This window comes from Periophthalmus magnuspinnatus, chromosome 20 (assembly GCF_009829125.3).
Source record: "Periophthalmus magnuspinnatus isolate fPerMag1 chromosome 20, fPerMag1.2.pri, whole genome shotgun sequence".
Lineage (NCBI taxonomy): Eukaryota > Metazoa > Chordata > Actinopteri > Gobiiformes > Gobiidae > Periophthalmus > Periophthalmus magnuspinnatus.
Window position 1 is genome coordinate 14295908 of NC_047145.1, and position 13144 is coordinate 14309051.

At 39.8% G+C, this 13144-nt stretch overlaps 1 protein-coding gene across 2 annotated transcripts in view; it reads left to right on the forward strand.

Annotated features, from left to right (window-relative positions):
* The window catches only part of ptprn2 (protein tyrosine phosphatase receptor type N2), a 112940-nt gene that overhangs the window by 8827 nt on the left and 90969 nt on the right, over nt 1–13144 (forward strand). For both annotated transcript variants that reach the window (XM_033985973.2, XM_055230104.1), the window contains exons 2-3: nt 5465–5515; nt 11243–11356. In XM_033985973.2, coding sequence (XP_033841864.1) covers nt 5465–5515; nt 11243–11356 — 165 coding nt within the window. The remainder of the gene's footprint in view (nt 1–5464; nt 5516–11242; nt 11357–13144) is intronic.

A 13144-nucleotide genomic window follows, 5' to 3' on the forward strand; every position in this document is an offset into this window, starting at 1 on the left:
TTGTGTACAATTTTGTTGTTTAAAAACCCAAACCTAACCATACAAAATATATGCCTGCAGAGCTCTCTGTCACCTACCAAGTGTGTAAGGAAAGTTGAACGTGTGAACATGTTGAAAGTGAGAAGTCTATGTCACATGTGACTGGAACAGGTTTTTTGGAGCGCGAGCAAAAGGCCGGCAGCCATGTTGAATTTTAGCAGGCGAGCGGCGTAATGACACAAGCTGTTTAAATCTGCGGACACGGTGTCAAGCGGATGTTAATTTGCTTGCAGGTGTGTTCCTCTGTGCTGTCCCTGCTCCAGCCCTCCTCCTCTCCCTCCCCCTCCCTCACTTTTATTACCTCTGTCATCCACTGCCTCGTCCCAAAATGGCTTTTTTGGCAGACAGTGCATGCACCGGTGTGTGAGGTGTCCTTGGTCTCAGCCATAATTACAATAAAAGATACGCTGGTGGCCCCAGAGAGTCAATGAAATATGGCCTTAGCTTTGGAGTGGAGTGCCAAATTCCCAGCATCCTCTTTGGCTCTTCAGACACACAGATGGCATCCCGGTATTGGGCATAGCTACGTGGAGAGGCAAGTCTTGACTTCTTGTTCGGCCTTGGTTTTACCTCAATGGGGCACATTTTATACTCCAGCCAAGGTCAGACGCTCAAACCCGGGCCAAGAAAGCACTCCACCAAACGTAATGCGCCCTGCTATTCCTGATGGATCGCTTATTTAAACGCACTTAATGACCTAATAACATAGTGTCAGCCTGTAATATTCTTTTCTAATGAGAGACTCCCAGTTGTCCTTATTTAATTGCTTCCCCTAAATGACGGTAAATGAGTTCTCCGAAAGATGCTCCCTTCTAATTTCTATAGACCCCAAGAGAAGACCCCCTGTGATGATATGTCCCATCCCATGTAGGCTGCGTTGTTTAAGCTTAAAGGGCAACTGTTTTTTGAGCCTTACTTACTCTTTTTGTCTTATTTCCCTGGGGGAGCGGTTAAACTGACAGTTACTGGCAAAACTTGACAAATTATCCAAAATTACTCATTGCTGTGATTGGAGGTGATTAATTGTCATAGACTTTACAAACTTCTGAGTGTAATTTATATCAAAAATCACTCAGATTCCATTGACCTTCCTGGGTACTCCCCATGTACTTACAAATTGGGTCATCTATTTTTGGATAAGAGGGAAGCTACTGCACATTAAGAACGACCTGCTGCTGTTAGCTCAGTGTGACAACTCCAGCTTTTATTATGGCCAATAATCAATAATTCATTTGTTTTTAGTCATGACTCAGTTCAAGGTCTTTAAAAGGCAATTCAGTTCAACCAAAAACACAATCAGCTGACACAGTTTACTCCTAATGTGTAACCAAAATCTTACTATGTCACATTTATGTTTTTTTAATTGGTTTAAAATGAGCATCTGTTATTTGTAACTATAAGAACATCATTTAATTTTGAGCTAGTTTTTTCTGTTGGACTATAACCTATTTGTCTTCAGTAGAATAAACTAAAAAGGTTGTAGACCTACTACACTTGGGGTATTAATGACTAATACATGACATATTTAGATCACCGGGTTACCTTTTATTGTTTTGAAAATGCTATATTTGCTGAAAACGATGTATTAATATGTTTAATAAGTGTCACTTTCATTTTTGGCACTCCTCCTTCCGTTTGTCCTCCACGCTACATCACTCCCCTCCAGAGCGCTGCTGATAATTAAACTACTGCACATCACATCAGCTTTGTGAAGTTGTTGTGTAATGTTTTGAATCCTGCTTTTGTATATTTAAGGAAAACTGTCATTCGAGAAGATGGGTGACGTAGGCTTGTGGGCTGAGCATTGGACAGAATTACAGCTAATTGTAAGGAGGGTTTGAATAAGGCCTGGGAGAGATCACTAAATGACTAGTTAAATTAGTTTTTGATGAGGGACCAACATGGTAGAATGCTCCAAAAATAATAATGTGATCAATGCAGATATTTATTAAATTTGTTTGATTGCTATCATCTGCTTTACCGAAATGTTTGTATAGAGGTATCACATTTTAGCATTCAAGTTGAACAAATCCTTAAGCTCTCCCAATGTGCTATTCTAACACACCAACATTGAAGATTTAAAATTTGCTGTTTTTATTGCACCAATGAAAGAGTGTCACACTGGAGATTAGCCTGTGCTTTGTCATCGTTATGACATTGTTTAGCAGCCTGCATGGTTTCCCCTTGGTTACAGCCGTGTGTAAATTATAATGTAGTATAAACCAAAGTTGTAGGTCACTTTGAAGAGGTTTGTTTGCGTGTATTTTCCAATTACAATATAGCTTCAATTGTTTACATCAAAAATCAGCTAAAAGCCACTCCACTCCTGTGCGGGTCATTAAACCTCTGTGCGCCCGGACTTACTTGACTCCACTAATAGCCGGGTTGCCACTGATGACACGCTGAGATTGACTGCTGATGAGGTTGACATGGCAACACGACATCACTCAGCGGCAGGCGTATAGGAAAGGTCATGCTGTTTGCGAAATTATCTTGTACGACTTAAAGTTCACTGTAGCCTTCGTTAAGAGTCTCTTTTTGTTTTGCTAATGACTTTTTTCCTCGGCCGTGACAAACAGGGCATTTTCCACTCTTTTTTCTGCCGGAGGTAATCAACAGCATCCTCTGTGATTGTATTTTAATTAAAAGGCACCATTTTAATCATCTCTGGTGTAGTGTCGGGGAAAAGGGGATGTGTTGTTATCACTGTCCCTGCCTATCACACGGGCACGCGGACACAAGCACGCGCACATCGACAGACTAACCATGCTTGGCTGGATGCTTCATTAAATGGAAGGCCATAATTAATATTGAGAGCTGACAAGGCTGCTCAGAGAAGCCCATGAATTAAGCGGGAAGTGATGAGGAGGTAAAGTTGAATGGACGGACACTAATTGCAGAGTGGTGAGATGCATGGTCCAGGGGGACAGGAACAGCTCCTCTGGCCTCAAGCGACTTCAGTGTAAAGTTTGTCCTTGTCTCCTGTCTCTTTAAGACAGGTGTAAAATTTGCAGACAGTGAAGTCATCTGTCCAAACCGCCATTTGGTCTTCCCTCGACACCTCAGGCCTTCTCTTACTGCAGTCCATTTAACAGTTTGTTAACAGGGCTCTATTTAATTGCCACTAAGCTTTGGAAGTACCACTTAACTTGTAATATATAGCAGTACTGAAACAATAGTACTATATCCATACATACATACATACATATATATATATATATATATATATATATATATATATATATATATATATATATATATATATATATATATATATATATATATATATATATATATATATATATATATATATATATATACACATATATATACACACACACATATATATATATATATATATATATATATATATATATATATATATATATATATATATATATACACATATATACATATACACATATATACATATACACAAACACACACTCACACACAAATATATATAAATTGAGAAGTATTTCTATCAGTTTTACATCTAATAAGGAACTTTCCTTATTCCTGAAATGAGGTTTGTGCAGGTTACAGTACATGTTTAAATCAAACACTTTGGACTTAGAGTGTGGATGTAGGCACCAGGGGAAACATTGTCTCATGATCGACCCATTAAACAGAGTTATGTGTCAGTGAAGGAGCTGTCGTGTGTGTAATCTACTGGTGAAGCAAGTTCAGGACATTGTGCCTTTTATTCTAGTGCAAAAGAACAGCATGCTCCAATGTTCTCACTACTGAATCCATTTTGCTGACAAATTGAAGTGTTATCTCACAAAGGGTAATTTTATGAAATCTACAAAACAAAATGTCTGCACATTATGTTTGTACAAGCACCCAGACAGATCATTTAATTGCCAAAGGGCCAGTACAGAAGGATGCAGCCTTGCAGACTTAAAACTAGTTAAAAGTTTTCATCTCTGCTGCTCTTATCCCTGTGTGAGAATTGATGAACAGACTTCCCTCACCTTTTTCTTCTCATTATTAAAACGTGACAGAGGCTCTGCTTGTGCTCAGCCTGTTCAGTATTCACAGTCATGAGCTGTTCTGTGCTGTCCATCAAGGGCAGGCCATAGGACTATGGAGCTGCATATCACACTGACCAGACACAGAGGAGGACACTACAGTTAAGAAGAAAGAGGCGCTGGTCCCATTTCTATGGGCCCCAGAAAAGCCACATTTTAAAACATGCACCTAAACCTAAAGAGGCCTGGCCAGGGTTCACCAACCTTAAAGGGCAGAGGGGCAGAGGGCTACTTTAAGTGTAACTAAATGGACCTACAATTATATTAGACTATATTCTAGGCTACCGTTTTGAGTAACTATTTCATGTGTTAGACATCTGTGCACCTGTACCTTTTCCACTGAAAACACGTAAATAGGCCATGTCTCAATTTCACATTTTAAACCATTAGCATTAAAGAAATTGTTAAACATTCTTGCGGAATGTGCAAAACTAACTAACTAACTAACTAACTAACTAACTAACTAAATAAATAAATAAATAAATAAATAAATAAATAAATAAATAAATAAATAAATAAATAAATAAATAAATAAATAAATACATATAATTCTGTTTATCCTACATTTGCTCTAAAAGCTTATTTGAGCAGTGTCTGGTGTGATGTGAACCATACAGTCTATGTGAGCACAGGGACCAGCTTCACACAATGCTGCAGCCATCTGCTCATTTATTAGTCCACTGACCACCTCACATGCATTAAAATAGTCTACTCATACCACATGATATGGACACTTCACCCGTGGAGTTAGTGTCATAGGCACAGTAGAAGGAGTCACACTAATTGGTGAATGACAGGTCTGCGGTTAGTGCCGAGACTCACTTGGGGCTGCTGGGTAATGTAGTCATGAACTCCACTGTAACATAGCAGTCACAAGCTGTAACTGGAACCAAGTCTGGCTGCTGTATTCTGCACTACAGTTGTGGCGCGTATGTCTGATAATCCCTGAAAAGAGGTAAATAATAAATGAATGTTGACATTGCAGTGTATTTGCAAATAGCTACGGTGCTAACATAAAACTTCTGTGTGAAATTGTTGTGCTAATTAGCCCATAACCTCGTAGCTCATATTTTGTTGTAAAGTACTGTGCTACTTCTACTTCCAACTGATTAGCCTGTTGTATTTCAAGAGGTTTTTTTTTCCCCGAATGGTAAAAACAACAAGGCCGTGATTGGAGTGTGGTGTCTTCGTATACTGTGGCCTGCATATGCCCGTAGACATTGCAGCATACAAAATCACAATCTTTACAGTCAGCCCACACAATGATGCTACTGATGCTTCCTTTTTCAGGTGTGCTGTTCTTGCTGTGTGAAACCATGTCATATACTGATCCTAATTAATACGCCCATGTCTCTCCTCTGTCTCTCTCTGTCACTTTTCCTCTCCTGCAGGCTGCCTATTCGAAGACGAGCTCTGCACACCATATGAGTTCTGCGTCAATGGTAAGTCATCTTCCAAGGGCGCTACACACCCACTACGTCTCATTATAGAGAAACATCCAGCGTGGTCACGGCCCTCATGGAACGTATGCAGTTTTTAAGTTATTTTTAGAGCTCAGTGTGGGTTTTTCACTCATATACTTAGAGACAGAGACACAAACTTAGACACAGAGCAGGATGGCATTAGAAGCTTTGTGTTTTCAAATGCACGTCTATTAAAACCTATTTAGAGTGTCTATTATGCACTGTTTGGCCCTGAGGTTTCCCATAAGCACACAGACGAGCTTGCGTCTGTGTCTGGTTGCCATGACAACGTGCATCCGATGAATGGAAAGATTTCTTTTTTTTTTTTTTGCTCGGTGCGATTTCCGGCCCCGTCACACACCTGCGTTTAATTTTGAAGAGGAATGATGGGGTGTAGATATCGGGCAGGCTTTGTCGGGACGCCATATGAAAGGCTAATGTATTCTGGCATTGTGGTTCAGGAGCTCTGCGTGTTTGTAGTTGGTAAACACAATGTCCGAATGCCTCTGTGTGCATGATTCTTTTGTTTGAATGAAATAAACAAATGCACTTCAGGAACAAAAATAAAGAATGGTGGCACTGAAAAACATTATAGTTTATTTTAGAGATGTATTACAAAATAGGATCTAGTTAATAGTTTTTTTTTAGCGTTGTCACAATACTAAAATTTGAGTAGGCTTAGATATAGATATACATAGATATATATGACACTCAGTTTGATACAGCAATGATAAATTCACAATATACACAGTAGTAGTTTCTTTATTTTACCTTGCAATCTTTTTCTAGTTGAAATTTAGATGCATGTCAATCTAAAATTACTACTACTACTATGTGATGCTTTTTGTTCAGTATTGATATTTGTTCAAATTTGATATTTTTGATTCTAGTTTTCGTGTTGATTAGTGTCTGGGTATTGACATTTTTGCCAACCCTAATAGGATTTTGCATTATCTGTTGCTCAAATTGTATTTTTTAACCAAACAGGAAGCTTACAACACCGCAGGTCAGATTAAAAAATATATCTTTCATTTATTTCATATTTTCTCCTTAAACCACTCTTTAAAAGACTAAAACATTTCATCACCACTGACGACAACAAACCACTGATAAATTAGGATTTTTGTTATGAATGTTTTGTCGAAATTGTAGACTATCTATATTAGAAAATAAATGTCTTTCCGACCATTTTTCATTAGCCCAGTTCAAGCGGAGAGAGGAGGGGGAAAAAAAACCTCTTTAATTACACACTGACTGCTTTGGTTCAGAGCAACGCCTTGTAGTCTAATAGAACAAAATTTGCTGACAACTCGCTGGAAAATACCCCAAGGCTCACAACGAAGGCTTCATATTAACTTTACCTTATTATGCACGCTCATGAGATGCTTATTTCTTTGTAGATTTCCTATTCTGCCACCACAACCTAATATCCAAGCATTATGGAGACACTATTTGGTGGTATGATTGTGTTTTGTTCGTGTTATCCGCAGTGGAGCGATGAGGCTGCTGGACTCCTGATGAGCGGGCCAGACAGGGCACGCGTGGGGGTAACTAGGTCTGGCACTTTCTCGCCTCCCTCAAGGACTAACCTGGTTTTCTCAGGGTTGGGCCAATCCTCACTCGCGCTGTTGCTATGGAGAAGGGCTTGACGGCTTACAAAATAGGAGCTTCTTTTTGTGTCAATCAATATTTGTTTTTGTAACTGCATGTATTTATCCCTTTATATCTCACTGACAACCACTTCAAATCTATATTTCTCTACCTGCTCTTTGAATGCTATGTAATTACCACAATGCCGGAAACCACATTTCATTTGATGCATCTCTCCCGAGTGTGTTGTGCTTTGCCGCAATGATAAGCCAAGCTAAAGTACAGCGGATAAGTGGTCCACGCTCCCTTTGGGCATGGGTTGGCTCCTATTAAACACTTAACCAAGGCTTTTTTATATTGATTGGTGGTTATCTTACCTCCACTTGGGCCAATATTGTCTGAAATACTTGCAATTTGTTTTAGATTTAAACGCTTTGGCTGACGCTTGTATTGATCGTAAACCCGCTACATCTGCAAGCACAAACACTTTAAGCAACAACTACAACATTTCAGGCTAAAGTGGACACTCAAAATGCTTTGAACACTCTTTATTTTAGACTACCCCAGGTACAATACAATGCACTATGTAAGACATAGCCACTCTATAGAGGCTTAGTGTTAGAGGCAGGGATATCAAAAATTTATTGATTCATCAGTATCATGTAGTTTAAATGTTACAATCCAAAAAGAAGTTATTTAATCTAAAAGTAATTTCAATACTACAGAAAACTCACATATAGATTTTTTTTTTTTAAACAAAACTGTCTAGCTCCAATAGAAATATGGAACTGAATTATTACAATTAGAGGGGTGTGTTTGATGTCGAGAGCACACTTTGTCTCCCTAATGCTTTTATTTTCATGTAGATCTGAAGTGCACGCATAATGAAAATTATCATTTCAAAGGTTTTTAAAAAGCCTGTAAACACTCAATGCCTTACATCCTAATCATTGTAGATGTTTTCTCTTCCCTATAGCGTTGTGCATCTGGACTGTCTCACTGCACTGGTTCTGGCCTATTCATTTTGGACGACACTTGAGTACACCTGTTTCAATATGTCTTAATTTGTCTCCGGGACTGGTCCTCCCCTCTCTCCTTCCCTTCCATCCCCTCCCTCCCTCCGCCTAGCTGTCAGCGTTTGTGTTTGCTCCTGTTATCCTCCAGCATTAGCCTTCACAGTTTAAACAGATTTAGCTGTACTACTGTCTGTCGCGGTGCCTGCGGAGAAAGCATTAGGATTTGCAGCGCTTTACCGTTTTGTGCTTGGAAATCTTTGCGCGTCAACAACATGCGACCTAGAGTGAGATTTATTGGAAGGTATCATAGGTGAAGCACATGATTGATTCCTGGGCCAGTTTTATCCATTATAGAGTAAACAGATCAAGGTTCATTTGCATTGTGTTTTCCAAAGTGCCGCAAATCGATTCGTCGTCAGCTTAATATTTCTTTAACGCTGACAGATGATCATTACAGAATCACTGTCTTTATAGACTTTGTTTCACCTTCTGCCAAGACCTGAAGGTGTACCACTGGATGTATAATATATTGTTATCAAATAGAAATTGTAGTTTTATAGTAGAACGTCCTTTGCAAAGAAGTCTCATAGAAAGAAATTGTTGTACCTGTAGTTTAAACCTTTACATGTTCAGATATGCATGGTATTCTTGAATTAGTTTATTAGTCCTTATTTCAGTCTTCTCTTAAATGTAAAAGTGGACCTATTGGCTGCAAAATAGATTTTTCAGAGCTTTTAAACATGTTGTTGTTGCCCCTCTCAAAGTTGTATTAGAGTGATTTATGTATGTTTGAGTAATCTTTATACTCCTATTCAAGACGGCCTATACCCACTGCTCAGTACTTACTTCATTCTCTTATTTTATTTTCTTTATTGGTGATACATGTAAGATTCAGCAGTGTCATATAGTCATTGTGGTAAAAATGAAAAACAAAATCAGCTATATTCACTAGTGTGATGTGCAACTATCCATGGGAGGTGCTGGCAGCTGTGGCTCTTTGTTGTGATGACGGTTATGGTGAATTGTAGCACATTGATCCACGGGTGTCAAAGATTATAACTAAATAGCAGACACAAAGATAATAGGTCTTCTTTAATACTTGTAGAGATGCTTACTCTGTGGATTCTAAACAAAATGCTTCTTTTTAAACATGCATTGCGAATCTAATCACAATCACAATGCTTGTTAGTAGATATTCAATTTTTTCCATAATTGTGCAGTCCTATCCCTACGTAAACAGTCCATGCTATTTTATTTTATTTTTTTTAGTACCTATATCTACTTGACATGGCATCCCATCTTTATATTATGTTCAACTTCTGTGAACCTTACACGGTGGTAGTCTCCCAAGCCTGAAATTAAACTGTTTTGTTGCCAAGAGTGTCAGAGAGCTGCTTTGTGATTTCTCATGCGTGTGGGTCTGAAATGTTACCGTCTTTCCTCCTTGGCTGCACCTGAAACACCTCAATAAATCAATCAGCCATTATGTTTGACTAACAAGACTTAAACAGTTTAAACAATACATGAATTGTGTATTCTATGACTGAATATTGGCTCTGCTTTTACCTGAGATGTCCCACATGAATCACTGTGAAGAGGAAGAGTATCAAACATTTAACAGGCCTGTCTCCTCTATGTCCCTGTCTACCCTTTATTTACTCATTACTGAGTTTTACCAAACACAGAAAAGTAAACCTGCAGGATTAATCACCAAAGAATCAACATCACAATTTGAATTATTGCAATTCCCAAATGGAATTGCAATAATTTTTTATAATATAAGACCATTGTCCATAGGATCTTATATGTAACATGTGGGATTACTGCATTAGTTTAGTCTCTTATTTAGAATGGCTTGACTTCATTTTGAAACATGGCTAAAATGCATTTAGGTGTTTTATTATTTACAAAATTCATTAGAAAAAAATGATTCAGAAAAAGGTGCTAAATTTAAAGCAAATCTGTTCAAATGTCTATATTTGTAGAGCGTCAATGCTGATAATCTGATGAGTGGAAAAGAGTGAGAGCTGGCAGAGTGAGAGGAAGGTGCCATGTTGTTATTCAGACACATTTGTTATGATCTGTGTCACCCGGAGCTCTCCTGCTGCTCCATATGAAATCCTAAAATAACTTGATGTTGTGTGCACAGTGTGTATGGTAATCCACCATCTCCCACGGGTTTGTCTCAGAACGGAGCTGTCATTTACCGGGTCAGAGGAACGGGAGGGAGGCAGGAAAACACCCACCTCTTCTGCAGAATAAGAATTTCATTTAGAGGTCCCGTCTGACATCACATCATTATCTGGGTAATTATTAGTCTCAGAGCATCGAGGCGAGCACAGAAAATTACTGCATGTTGGGGACATGAGCTGTAATATTTGTGTATCGTACAATGCCCAGAGTGTCAGCGAGCATCAATCATAGCATTGATGTTTGTTGTCCAACAACTTGGGCTAATTAATGGAGTGCTCTGGTGCATGACAAAGTGTTGATTCACATCATTAGGTCCAGGCATGGTGAGGGATTGGCGCTAGTGCTCTCAGAGTGGGTCTGTGGACACGCTTTACGCACAAGGGTCACTGCACACACTGCACCTGCAGGAGTCATCCCCACAGATCGTCATGAGGTGGACTCTCATGAGTTTAGCCAACAACAGTCACAAGTCTGTACAGCTGAAAGGAGGTGGTAGCACAGCTCATTTCTATTCCAGACATTACATCTACACACTACGTCTGCAAGCCCCCGAGCCTTCAGAGGTCTAGACCAGCCATTGAATGATGAAGCTGATAGGAACTTGGTGGCGTGGGTTGCCTAGCAACCGATATTGAGTGAGGCGGGCGGGCTCTGATAGGGAGATTACCCAGGCTCTGATAAAGTCCTTTCTGCCATGAACGCCTCCTTATCTTAGCACTGTCAGAGGAGAAATGTCAGCTATTAGCTTCGCCCCAAACCAGGGAATCAGGGTACAGGGCGGTCAGTGTGCCATACATAATATGACGCTGTCGAGCAGCTTTTGTCTTCATAGCACATAGTAGATGTACTCATATCCTTCTGCATGTTGTTCATGATGAGTGCTTACTGAATGTCTCTGTTTGTGCAGATGGAGTTTTTGGACAGTGCCAGGAGTTGGCTGGAGCAGACCTCCACACTTATGACATCTCCTCGTCGGCTCTGCAGCGCCTCAGGATCCTCCTGCAGAAACTGGCTCACAGAGGTACAGCCCCACGCCTCTTTCCTACAGGCCTTATCAGTCATGTACAGGGCCTCGAGCACTGTGTCAGCTGCCATTGTGTGGCTCACCAAATAGCCAAGCTGTCTCTTTTGGCGTTCACAGGACAATGCCACTGAGCTGAACAGGTCATTTGACTCACAGTGGCCATTGTTTAGCCATTATTGCCTAGCTCGAGCAGCCAGTCTAATTGGCCTGTATGATAGGACATTTAGAGCTAATTTTGTGGATGACTAACTGTGAGGTGTGCAGTGTAATCACATCAGCCAGACTCTCCCACTCAATCAGTGGCTCCAGCTAATGTGCATGTTATACCAGGTTACATCTATGGGGAGACATTGTATATGCACAGTAACCTAAGCAGCAGTATTTTAGGATCATTAGTACATTTATTCATCCAGATGCCAGGCTTTGTTATTTCTAACAACGCTTTTCTAGTTTCATTGAACTACAAATTAAACAGTTCAACTCTTTAATGATGGTCAAGTCAATAGATTTTTAACTGTTGACGGTTTGGACCCTGAAGATCACTGTTGTTAAGGACAAAAAAAAAATGTTTAATGAAGCACCTTAGAGATGTATTCATGTGCAACTGCAGTATGTCTCCACCAGGGGGCAGTAGATGTCTTTAACACAGACCGTGACCAGCTTACATTAGCCTTTCAGACATAATTGGCTTTACGGGCCAGTCTCAGCTTAATATTTTTAACAGGCGTGAACCAGTGTTGAAAATCATTAAGACCGAGCAGTCGGCAAGAGGATATCAAACAGAAGAAAAAAACAGCCATGAATATTAAGCCTGGCAGGACCACACATTTATTGTAGCCTAATTACTGCTCCCAAATAAACAAATGAAAGCAGAGACATCCGCTGTGTGATTTTCCACGCTCCCTTTGAGGGGCTGATACCTTTTGGCTCTTCATCTCTGCACTTATTCTGTGACCTTGTGTTTTTAGACACCTGTTTACCACTGCAGACATGACATCATCACTCCAAATCATTTCCCTCCATTTGTTCTGTCCCATCTACAATCAGCGGGCAGGGGCTTTCACTAGAGCTGCAGTGCACTGGTAATGCTAGGTGACACGTTATTCTTATCAGCTATTCAAGTGTCATCTTTGAGACACAGGGAGACTTTTTTCCACCAGGCGGGTGTTGAGACCATTGTACTGTAACCTAAATTGAAGAGATGAAGGAGGAGGAAAAATAGGGACAGACATCAATGGAATCGATGTACAATCCTCTTTATCTTGCATCAGAGGCACAGGTAGACATCACACAATCTCTGCTCAGCGCACAACACCAATGTCACCCTGATCAATAGAGAGTGACCCCTCCACAAAAGGGCTGGGCTTGTCAGGATGTGTCGCCATTGGCAGTTTACATGGTGTATTAAACTTTCACCACAATACCACTGGAATACAAGAAGCATTTCACTCACTGTATTGTTAAATCCACAACTTACCTTCTCATATGGCTTTGTAAGAGAAATGCATGGTACTAAGCAATACATTGTATGTCATTTCAATATATCATCGTAATATTTTCTGCAAAGACCACTGTTTAAATGGTAGAGTCAGTGAAGAAGCCTAATGACTTGTCCCATTATGAAAACAAATATTGCAGCAGCATGAAATATTGCTGCTGGAAATTGCATTAAAAACAACATTGAAAACCGCTTTGTACCCATGATATTGCAGCCCTAATTGGGATATCCCATTAAACACTTTTCTAAATGAACTGACCATATTTCATAAGCCACAAAATAGTGCA